Raw genomic sequence first — 10,771 nt, forward strand, 5'->3', positions numbered from 1 at the left:
CATTCCTGTTGCTGCTTTTTAGAGCAAGCTGAAACTAAAAGGTTTTTAATTCGTGCAATAAGAAAAAGACATGCAATTTTTAGGGCACCTAAATCGACATAAATGTATTGAACATCTTGCTCTCACAAGAAAGATAGAAGGTAAAAAGAGTAAAGGTAGACCAAGAAAAACATATTTGAATGGTTTGAACAGCTGGGTGACAAAGAAAGAGAAGAGTAATATTAGTTTTCTGAGGTTATCTGATCAGAGAGATGAATGGCGTACCATGATCACCGATGTCTGGCACAGACTTGGTACTTGAAGAAGAAGTTGCTGCTTTGCTGTCCTGGCCCTGACTGCTGTCGTCCATGTCTGAGATATAGTTACGTTTTTTATAATGAATTTGAGACAGTGAATGAGGTAATCAGTCGGATGGTGAAAAGGTTTGAACTGAGATATTGCCAAGTTTAGTTGGAAGGTCAATTTTGATCAAAAATGAGTTCTTGTCATAAATAATTAAATCAACCCTTTTTGTATATCTTTGGGAAATATCAAAGCTTAATTTCACTTCTAAATATTTTTTTACAACGAGTCAAGTTGAAAAAGTATGAAATTGAGAAAAATTGCTGGATACCTTTCCCGTGCATCTGATCATAACTTCCTGAAAAATCACCCGATTTACTTCAAATAAAGATTAAAATGCTCTGGGGAGCATATTCGTTCAGAAAATTAAAAGAAAAAAAAAAAATGAAAACCCAACATTTTCACCTTCCGACTGATTATGTCATGCACGGACACATGTGTCGGTAATAAATTAGTTTGTTTTTTTTAGGAATTAGTTGTTCAGTTTTTTTCCATGACCATAGTGGAAGTCAACTTTAATATCAGCTCTTTTTTAAAATAAATTGAATATCACATTGTTAAATAGTAAAAAAAAAACTAAATCATGGGGGCAGTGTGTCTCAGAGGTACAGTCTTTGCTTCGTACCCAAAAGGTACCGAGTTTGATCATCAGCCGCTGTGCTGTGTGGCCTTGAGCAAGTCACCTCGCCCTAGCTCAATTTGCGACGCTGCACTGCGACTGACGCCTGGTTTATTCCAGTCTTCCCTTAGAATAGACCCTAGAGACAAATTTCCCCTATGGGGTGAATAAAGGGAAATTTATTTATTTTTTATTTTATTATTATTTAATATTCACTTCTGTGCTCAAATCACTTTACAATGGAACAAGTAAATTTTAGTTACTGTTTTTGTTGTTTGTATTAATAGCATTATTATTATTATTATTATGATTAAGATGTTTAAAAAAATAAACAAAGACAGGCTAAGTCTTTGAGATATTGTATCATCAATGGCAAGCAAAATTATGAATCTTGATTTTTAGCTAACCAAGTCTTTAAAATCTTCATTTTTCATTTTTTCCATTTTTAAAAAAAAATTATTTTTTTTTTTAGTTAAATGAGTGCATATAAATCATTGTCAAAAACTGTGTCAACTCACAAATTTGCACATTTTTAGTGTTTGCTAATGCGTTGGATGTGTTTTATTCTTTATTATTATATCGTCGTCATCATCATCATTCTCTCATCATCATCATCGTCTCATCATCACCATCGCCGTCTCATCATCGTCTCATCATCAACTCTTTTCAGATCTAGTACTCTTTTTTGGCTGTCGGAGTCAGCAGGCTGATTTTTACTGTAAAGACGAGTGGGATGATTTGAGAGAGAGAGGACAACTCGAGTTGTTTACAGCATTTTCAAGGGATCAAGTAAGGAACGACATTATTATGGCAGTTAGTTGAGGCTATGTTCTTTTTAAATGTTATGAGTATTGACCTTAACCTGTAGAAACTGTTACAAATATTTTCACCTTAAAGAATTTTATTTTTAAAATTAAGGCAGCGTGGCTAAGTACATTTTCTTTACCAAGTACGATTTAAGATCACCACCGTGCTGTTGTTGAGCATACTGCCCTAGCTTAATTTGCACGCTGCACTGGCTGAACCTGGGTTATTCCAGTCATCCCTTGGAATAGACCCTAGAGACAAATTTCCCCTATGGGATGTTGAAAGGGAATTTTATTTTTAAAATTTTAAAATAAATCATTATTGGTCGTAATGTTGAAAATTGCAAATTGATTATTTAATTCCTATATGATTTAAATGAACCAACAGTACGAAATTTAAGATTGCTAAAGTGCAAGTAAAAGGCAGAATTTATTGGATCTAATTCGAAATAAAGGTCACAAAGCAAATGTTTCATAGTCAGTTTCTCTTTCAGTAAGATCACAAAAGAACTGCATTGGGCATTGTCTGAAACACGGAAATGTTGACGTCTTTAGCTTGAATGGAATTTGTAACATTTTCTTTTTGTTTGTACGGGGGGTTCCGACTCCCATCTCGGCAGGAGTACTTACTATGTCTTCTATCCCCCTATACCTGGGTGGGGTTCCTGACCTCCCATCTCGGGCAGGGAGGTACTTACTATGTCTTCTATCCCCCTATACCTGGGTGGGGTTCCCGACCTCCCATCTTGGGCAGGGAGGCACTTACTGTGTCTTCTATCCCCCGATATATGTTTTCCAACATGCTCTTTGTCTTGGGGTGAGATTACTTTCTTTGTCCTGGCCCTGGCCAGATACCCTAGCTGGGTGGGGAAACAGTTGAATGTACGGTTAGAGTTTTGGGAGATAAATTTTTTGTCTTGATCTCAAACTAAGTACTTTGATAGTGTGTACTTGGAATTTACATCTGTTTCGTATTTGAATCAATTCCCCTTTGTCTTACCTTTTCTTTGGTGCTTTAATTGTAAATCTACAACTTTTTACTATCCCATTTTCTTCCTTTTTACTGGTGCTGATATGACCTTAGTGTGTTGCAAGCGCTGTAAAATCCTTAAAAACAAACAAAAACATCTTTTTGTTGTTGTTATTGTTGTCTAAGGATTTTTGTACTAGATATTTCGTTTGGTTATTTCCATTTTTATTTGACGTCTTCTAATGATGTTTAGTTTTACTCCAGTCAGTGGGGTGGGGTCCTTGGACCTCCCATGGTGGGCAGGAGGTCACTTCCTGTGTCCTCTATCCCCTTATATCTGTCAGTGCTGATGGTTTTCCTCGGATCCGCGGAATTTCCTCCTTTTAAAAATTACATTTTCTCGAAACAATGTGCTAGCAATGAGAGAGTTGATGTGTGGTGGAACACACAGGTGCAGTTTCCCACTCTCCAGAAGTTAGCTAGAGTATCAATGATAGTCTATCATCTCAATTGTTCTAAAAGTGGGGTTTAGTGCAGTAGAAATGGGGCTTAAAGGCAATCGTTCATCGTTTCCTACTTTTTCACTTTTTGTCACCATCAGCACTGATCTGTTTTTCTGAGTTGCTGTCTATCTTTGTCTTGGAATGAGATCGATTAGTTTTGTCCTAGCCCTTCCTGGAGCCCTTAGTCGAGATGGTAGACAGTCAAATGTTTAGTATTAGTTTTGGGAGATGATTTTTTTCCTTGCAAATCATCTCTCTGATTTGCAAGGGAAAAAAAATCATCTCTCTGTCGTATATTGTTAGTTGTGTTTCTATTTCGGCTATTTTCTGTAGTTATTTGAGTGTCATTCTCTCAGTGGGATCCTCTGCTGTTGTTTGTACGAGACTTTTAGTGATCTCAAATTAAGGACACTGATATTGTGCTCTAGGAATATACTTCTGTTCCCTATTTAAACCATCCCCGTTTTCTTTCTTTTTATCTTGGAAACCTTTACTTGTAATTCTAGATTTTTTTCACCATTTTTCTTCCTTTTTACTGGCGCTGAAATGACCTAAATGCATCACAAACGCGGTAAGACCCTTAAGAAAAACTCCAGTACGATTGTGGAGATGAAATACTTTGCGGCTATGTGGTCTTGTAGTATGACACTCGCTTTCGGATCGGAAGGTCCTGGGTTTGAGTCTCGCTCGGCGCATAGTTGAGTCCTTGGAAAAGGCTCTTTACTCACATTTTCTCACTGTACTCCGGTGTAAAATGAGTACCTGGTTGTTAACAGCGTTGTCTCTGTCCTGAAATATTGTTATGCCGCCCAACAGACGTCATGTCCCGTTTTAAATGTTAAGTGTTGCTGTTGGCCAGGGGCAACCTTGTAAAGTGCTTTGAGCACGTTTAATTGATATTGTGCTATATAAAAGCTCAATTAATTTATAGATATCCAAACCACATAAACATTTTGACCTAATGATCTATTTCAGGCTGATAAAGTGTATGTCCAACACAAGTTACGAGAGCAAGGGGATTTAATATGGACATTGCTCAATAGAAAAGGAGCCTCTTTCTACATAGCAGGGTAAAAACTTTTGTTTTTTTAATTTAGAGATCAGACTACAAATAGCTACTGGGTGGGGTTCCGACCTCCCATAGTGGGCAGGGAGATACTTGATGTGTCTTCTGTCCCCCTGTACTTGTTTTTCATTTGCTTTCTGTCTTTGTCTTGGAATGAGATTACTTGGTTTTGTCCTGACCCTGGCCGGAGTCCTTGACTGGGAGGGAAACAGTCAAATGTATAGTTATAGTTTTGGGAGATATGTATTGTTATTTTTTATTTTTAACATCTGATTTGGAAACATTTGAGTGATTCCTCTTAGTGGGATCTTGTGCTTGTTTCTGGGTGAAAGTTTTAGGTGATCTCAAACTAAGTACTTTGATAGTGTGCGCTTGGAATCTACATCTGTTCCCTATTTGAACCAATTCCCCTTTGTCTTACATTTTCTTGTGTGCTTTAATTGTAACTTTAGAACTTTTTACTATCCCACTTTCTTCCTTTTTACTGGCGCTGATATGACCGTAATGTGTTGCAAGCGCTGTAAAACCCTTAAAAAACAAACAAACAAATAGCTAAGTAGAAAATTTATATTGATAATCAGCAGTGTAAACAAAATGTTATGAGGACTAGACTCGAAAGATATTTTCAACACTTTTGGATTGATACAGTTTTTTTCTTTTTATGTTAACAAATTTGAGTATTGAGTATTAAATTGGGGGCAGTGAGGATCAGCAGTACGGTCTTTGCTTCCTACCCGAAAGGTACAGAGTTCGATCATTACCTGCCGTTGCACTGTGTGGCCTTGAGCAAGTCACCTCGCCCTGGCTCAATTTGCAGTGCTGCACTGTGGCTGACGCCTGGGTTATTCCAGCCTTCCCTTGGAATAGACCCTAGAGACAAATTTCCCCTATGGGATGAATAAAGGGAATTTAAAAACTTATTATTATGACTGTGGAGAGTCTTGTACAGCATTAATCGCAATATTCTTTTCTTTTTTTTTATTCTCAGGAATGCCAAGTCTATGCCAGATGATGTGAAAGAAGCACTTTGTGATGTCTTGTGTAAGCACGGAGGCTTGACTACTGTGCAAGCTACTGGCTACATTCAAGGGTTGGAACGGAAGGGAAGATTTCAAGTGGAAGCTTGGTCCTAGTGAGAGAAAAGAGAGAGAGTGTGTGTGTGTGTTGGGGGGGGGGGGGGGGTGGAATCAAAATAACATTTAAGACTTGATTTTGATTCATGAAAAATGATTGTAATGCCTATTGAAAAAGGGACAAATGTGGATCCTATTTTGAGCCCGGTTTTGAAGGGTAGCAAGCAATTGTAACTCAGCCATTTGACCATAGCCATTGTGATATGCAAAATTATGACGTCTCAAAGAGTGATGACGGCAATTACCACAAGACAAGTGAGTATTGAATTCTAAATGAAGTTGTGCACACATGCATTTATTTATCAGTCTCGTTGATTATAGAATTGACTATAAGTTCTGAATATTCACTTTCTTTTAGTTATTGTCATTGTAATTGTTGTCTTGTGTGATGTGATTTATTTTATTTTTTTGGGAGGGGGGGGGGGGGATAATAAGACCTTATTAATCATGATGGTTTTACTTTCCAACATAATTTTACCTCCTAAGTCTGCCATTCAAATGGCGACAATAACATAAGAATAGAAGAATAAGACCTTATTTATCATGATGGTTTTACTTTCCAACATATTTTGACCTCCTAAGTCTGTCATTCAAATGGCGACAATAACATAAGAATAGAAGAATAAGACCTTATTAATCATGATGGTTTTACTTTCCAACATATTTTGACCTCCTAAGTCTGTCATTCAAATGGTGACAATAACATCAGATTTTTGGGATGCATGAAATTTATTCTTATCCTCTTGTCATCTCTATCTTTATCAAAAGAAATAATCTCAATAATCCTGATTCACCTAACAAACTGTGTTTTAACTCATTCCATCCAGTTATTTTTCCTGAGCCTTTTTTTTTTAACCATTGAGTTCCTAGCTTATTTTTGTAAATAACAATGTGAAATTGAATGTAAGCTTCAATTTAACCTACCAACTATGCCTATGCCTATGCCTATACTGTGGGGGCTTAATCAAGGTATTTGGTATGCCTTTGAAAATGACAAAAATGACAGGGAAATATTGAGGATAGCCATGTCAAACCGTACAAAGGGTGATGGATAAAGATGATTTAATTTTTAAAAATTTTTTTTTATTTACGTAATATTACGACCTTGACCTTGACCCAAACAAATCAGGTCACCAGCAATGAAACAGTATGTTTCAACGCTTCTAAAACATACAATTGTGGACATATTGCAACCAAATTGTATGAAAATCTACAGAGACGCCATCTCCAAATTTAGCTCACAGGGGTTTTGGGCATCGCTCAGAGGAATTTCAAAGCCCAAAGAGGAGTTTTCCACGGGGAAAAAACAATGTCGCGCTGACGTAAAAAATATGCGAACGCAAGCAAACACAACAAATTTAAGTCCAACATGCACTTATATAGAAAAACAAAAACAAAAAACTTACCCATAATGAAATACTCAGCCAGCTGATTGTAAAATGCATGATACTTAATTGAAGGCAGAGCACAAAACAAAAAAAAAAACAAAAACAATGACTGGACAACAATGGAAAAAGTAAAGTAAAATTTTGGCAATATAGAAAGAAAGAAGAAAAAAACAAACTATGGTACAATCAGCACAGCTGAGCCCTTGTGGATGATTTCAATCTGTCCAAGGCAGCCTTGTCCAGGGCCTTTAGTCCAGTGATCCTGATGTTGAAGTCTTGTCCACTTGACTTCAGTAGAAGAATGGCCTCCAGGGACTGATCTCCAAGGTTGGGTCTTTGCTCTGTCAGATTACGCCTGACCAAGGAGAAAACTCTGTCACAGGCTGCTGAGCTGTGTGGTATTGTCAGCAGACCCAGCATGATCCTACAGAGTCCAGCCATTGTAGGATATTTTTCCTTCACTCTTACCCAGTACATGTCCACCACCACCCTGTCTTCAACAATGGAAGACACATCTGTTGTCACTTTGTACAGCTCTCACAGGCTGCTGAGCTGTGTGGTATTGTCAGCAGACCCAGCATGATCCTGCAGAGTCCAGCCATTGTAGGATATTTTTCCTTCACTCTTACCCAGTACATGTCCACCACCACCCTGTCTTCAACAATGGAAGACACATCTGTTGTCACTTTGTACAGCTCTCACAGGCTGCTGAGCTGTGTGGTATTGTCAGCAGACCCAGCATGATCCTACAGAGTCCAGCCATTGTAGGATATTTTTCCTTCACTCTTACCCAGTACATGTCCACCACCCTGTCTTCAACAATGGAAGAGACATCTGTCACTTTGTACAGCTCTCACAGGCTGCTGAGCTGTGTGGTATTGTCAGCAGACCCAGCATGATCCTACAGAGTCCAGCCATTGTAGGATATTTTTCCTTCACTCTTACCCTATACCTGTCCACCACCTGTCTTCAACAATGGAAGAGACATCTGTTGTCACTTTGTACAGCTCTAATTGTGTCAGACAGTCATCCAGACAGTGCCCAGCTGAAAATAATTGAAATATAAAATATGATTGCTTAAAATATGTGGCTTTAAAAGCAGCAATATATACTGGAGTGTGGAAATCAAAAAGGAGAGCAGAGTTTCAAACTTTTCAGGAGCAAAACTTGGACAAAGATGAGATTCAAAAGGTGGGACGACAATGATGATTATGGTATTTATCAAAATCAAAAGTTAAACATAATCCAAACAAAAAAAAAATCAGAAAATTAACTGGAAATTAGAGATATAACAAAAATCTGTGAGAGGAGCAAGAAAAATGAATTAAGAGAAATCTAAACCAAACCTATGACGTTAGAAAATAACATATTATAAAAGAAAAGAAAAAAAACCCAACTGAATCAAATCAAAGAAACACTAACAACAACAACAATACTCACGCCGAACCAATGCTGGATATCTTCAGAGGAGGTAAAGTAAGTCTCTCCCATTGGCTGATGGTTGATTTGAAGGATGGACAATCCTGGTAGTTTTTAGAAGTTTCTCATCCCATGGGATGGCCTGGATACACACTGAAAGGCACTCCCTTACCTCACTGTAGAATAATTTCAGTTTCTCTGGCCTGAGATGGTTGACTTGGGCATTTTCGATAAAATCCATGGCATCCACCCCAACACCAAGATCCTCATCTTTTTGTAGCTGTGCATCAGAAGAGTCGAGCTGATGATGGAATAAGAAAAGTGCATGATTCAAAACGGGTAACCAAAGATTGAAAATATACAGAGATAATAATAATAATAAGAAAAATAAAAACAACAATAATAATAATGTAATTAATTTGCAAAAGCACCCTTCCCATACAATATAGCTCTAGATACACTTGGATGGATGGACAATAAAAGACATTTAGGCCGGGAGAAAGCGCTGTAAAAAACCCAAATACATTATGTAAAAAAAATCAGAAAACAGGCATCCTCAATGTGAAGAGGGACAATAATAATAATAATAATAATAATAATAGTAGCAACAGTACATTTCTGTACTAAAGCTCCAATGATAAAAATTGCTATTCCAGGAACTATTTATATAAAATTCCCCACTTTATGAAAGTTCAATAGACAATGCATTTCTTTAAAAAATGACTATATAATGGAAAAAATGCACTCACCCCATTAAAAATCGGCGTACACTGAATTCAGCTTTACAAATAGCAGGTCTGATATCTTGATTTTATATCACATCAATAAACAACTTTTACTTGAAAGTGATACTGACACCTCACAATATACAAGGTCGACAAACTATTCCCTCTAAAATAAAATAACCTAACTTTGGTGATGTCAGATCCAAGCATGGCATCTGCCCTAAGAATCTTGGTGATGAGAATCTTCAAAAGCTCCTCCATGGAGAACCACATGCTGTGGATAAGAGGCTCCTCAGCCTGGAACCTGACCAGAATGGAGGAAAACAGCTTTATATAAAACAGCTGGAACATTGCCCGTAACTTATTAGTAGGACTTTTAAAAATATGGCCAGGTTGTCTGATTTGGCCTTCGATAAAGCTGACTTGTGACCAGCCTTCTCTTGAATAAAATACTCCTTGAGAGCAGACCAATTATACAACAGCCGCTCAACACATCTGAATCAAGAGCAAAGAAAAAGAGAGAAATGATAAGACACTATAAGCTTAAAATAAACATACAGGAACACAATTGTGCATGGTGTCCAGTGTAAAAAAAATATAATAAAGGGAAGAAAAAAAAAGAAAACGTTTCTTTAATATGTCATCTGTTGAATACAAGATTCACACTGCATAACGCCAATTTAGATAAAATAGCTAGTACAAATTATTATCACTACATATAATATGCCTTTTATTATTCAAACTTTAACCCTAGTCTTTGACCTGATAAGTGGAATGTCTGTAAAAGTGCTTAGGAATGTACAGACAAAGTAAATCTGATCAACAGTTTTGATAGCAAGAGAGATTACCCTGCCCCAAAATTCTACAACATTTTATTCCTGCTATTGCCCTTTCAACATGTAAAAGTGCTTAGGAATGTACAGACAAAGTAAATCTGATCAACAGTTTTGATAGCAAGAGAAATTACCCTGCCCAAAATTCTACATTTTATTCCTGCTATTGCCCTTTCAACATGTAAAAGTGCTTAGGAATGTACAGACAAAGTAAATCTGATCAACAGTTTTGATAGCAAGAGAGATTACCCTGCCCAAAATTATACAACATTTTATTCCTGCTATTGCACATGGTGTGATGAAACATTTTTATTACTAAATCTTTCACTCACTGGAAATTGCATTTTGTCTTTAAGAAAAGTTTGTGTTATTCAAGTTATGTCTTTCTTATTAAACTTCTGATTCTAGTGATGTGAAACACCAATCTGCAAGACCTCTATTGCCCCTTTCAAATCTATTTATTAATCTGCTTCTCAATGTTAATTCTCTAACAAACCAAAGATTTGAAATGAAGGAAATAGCTCCACTGGGTGTTATCCCAATCAGTGCTGCCTTAACAGTGTTATAGTTCTTATTATAAGTATAAGTACTAAAACTGGCTTGCTGAGCAGATGGGTAACCAGGTCTTTGTATATAAAACCCTGCATGAAGGAAATGTCTGAAAAAAACATAGGTGGCATATATGCCTTTACTTATTTAGCAGATGGCCGGATGTTACCTCCCTTTGTTTTAGTAAACATTAATATGTCATCTGTTGAATACAAGATTCACACTTCATGAAGCCAATTTAGATGAAATAGCTAGAATTCTATTTGTCAAATTGTGGCGTAATGCTAATAAGTTAAATTATGGGAGAGGACATTCTAATTGAGATAATAACTGGAGGTCAAGAGCGTGGTTTTGTGGAATACATGTTGGACGATAACGTAAAACTTATCCACTCTAGCTATATCCCAGAAACCCCAAC

General features: G+C 36.9%; 1 protein-coding gene across 1 annotated transcript in view; it reads left to right on the forward strand.

Moving 5' to 3' along the window:
- Positions 1–8,260, forward strand: part of LOC144980314 (NADPH-dependent diflavin oxidoreductase 1-like) — a 24,165-nt gene extending 15,905 nt beyond the window's left edge. Inside the window, exons 13-15 of the mRNA XM_078927971.1 lie at positions 1,632–1,750; positions 4,216–4,310; positions 5,295–8,260. Coding sequence (XP_078784097.1) covers positions 1,632–1,750; positions 4,216–4,310; positions 5,295–5,439 — 359 coding nt within the window. The 3' untranslated portion in view covers positions 5,440–8,260. The remainder of the gene's footprint in view (positions 1–1,631; positions 1,751–4,215; positions 4,311–5,294) is intronic.
- The last annotated feature ends 2,511 nt before the right edge of the window (positions 8,261–10,771 follow it).

This window comes from Berghia stephanieae, chromosome 9 (genome assembly GCF_034508935.2).
Source record: "Berghia stephanieae isolate SIO BIC M18660-M18661 chromosome 9, UCSD_Bste_1.3, whole genome shotgun sequence".
NCBI lineage: Eukaryota > Metazoa > Mollusca > Gastropoda > Nudibranchia > Aeolidiidae > Berghia > Berghia stephanieae.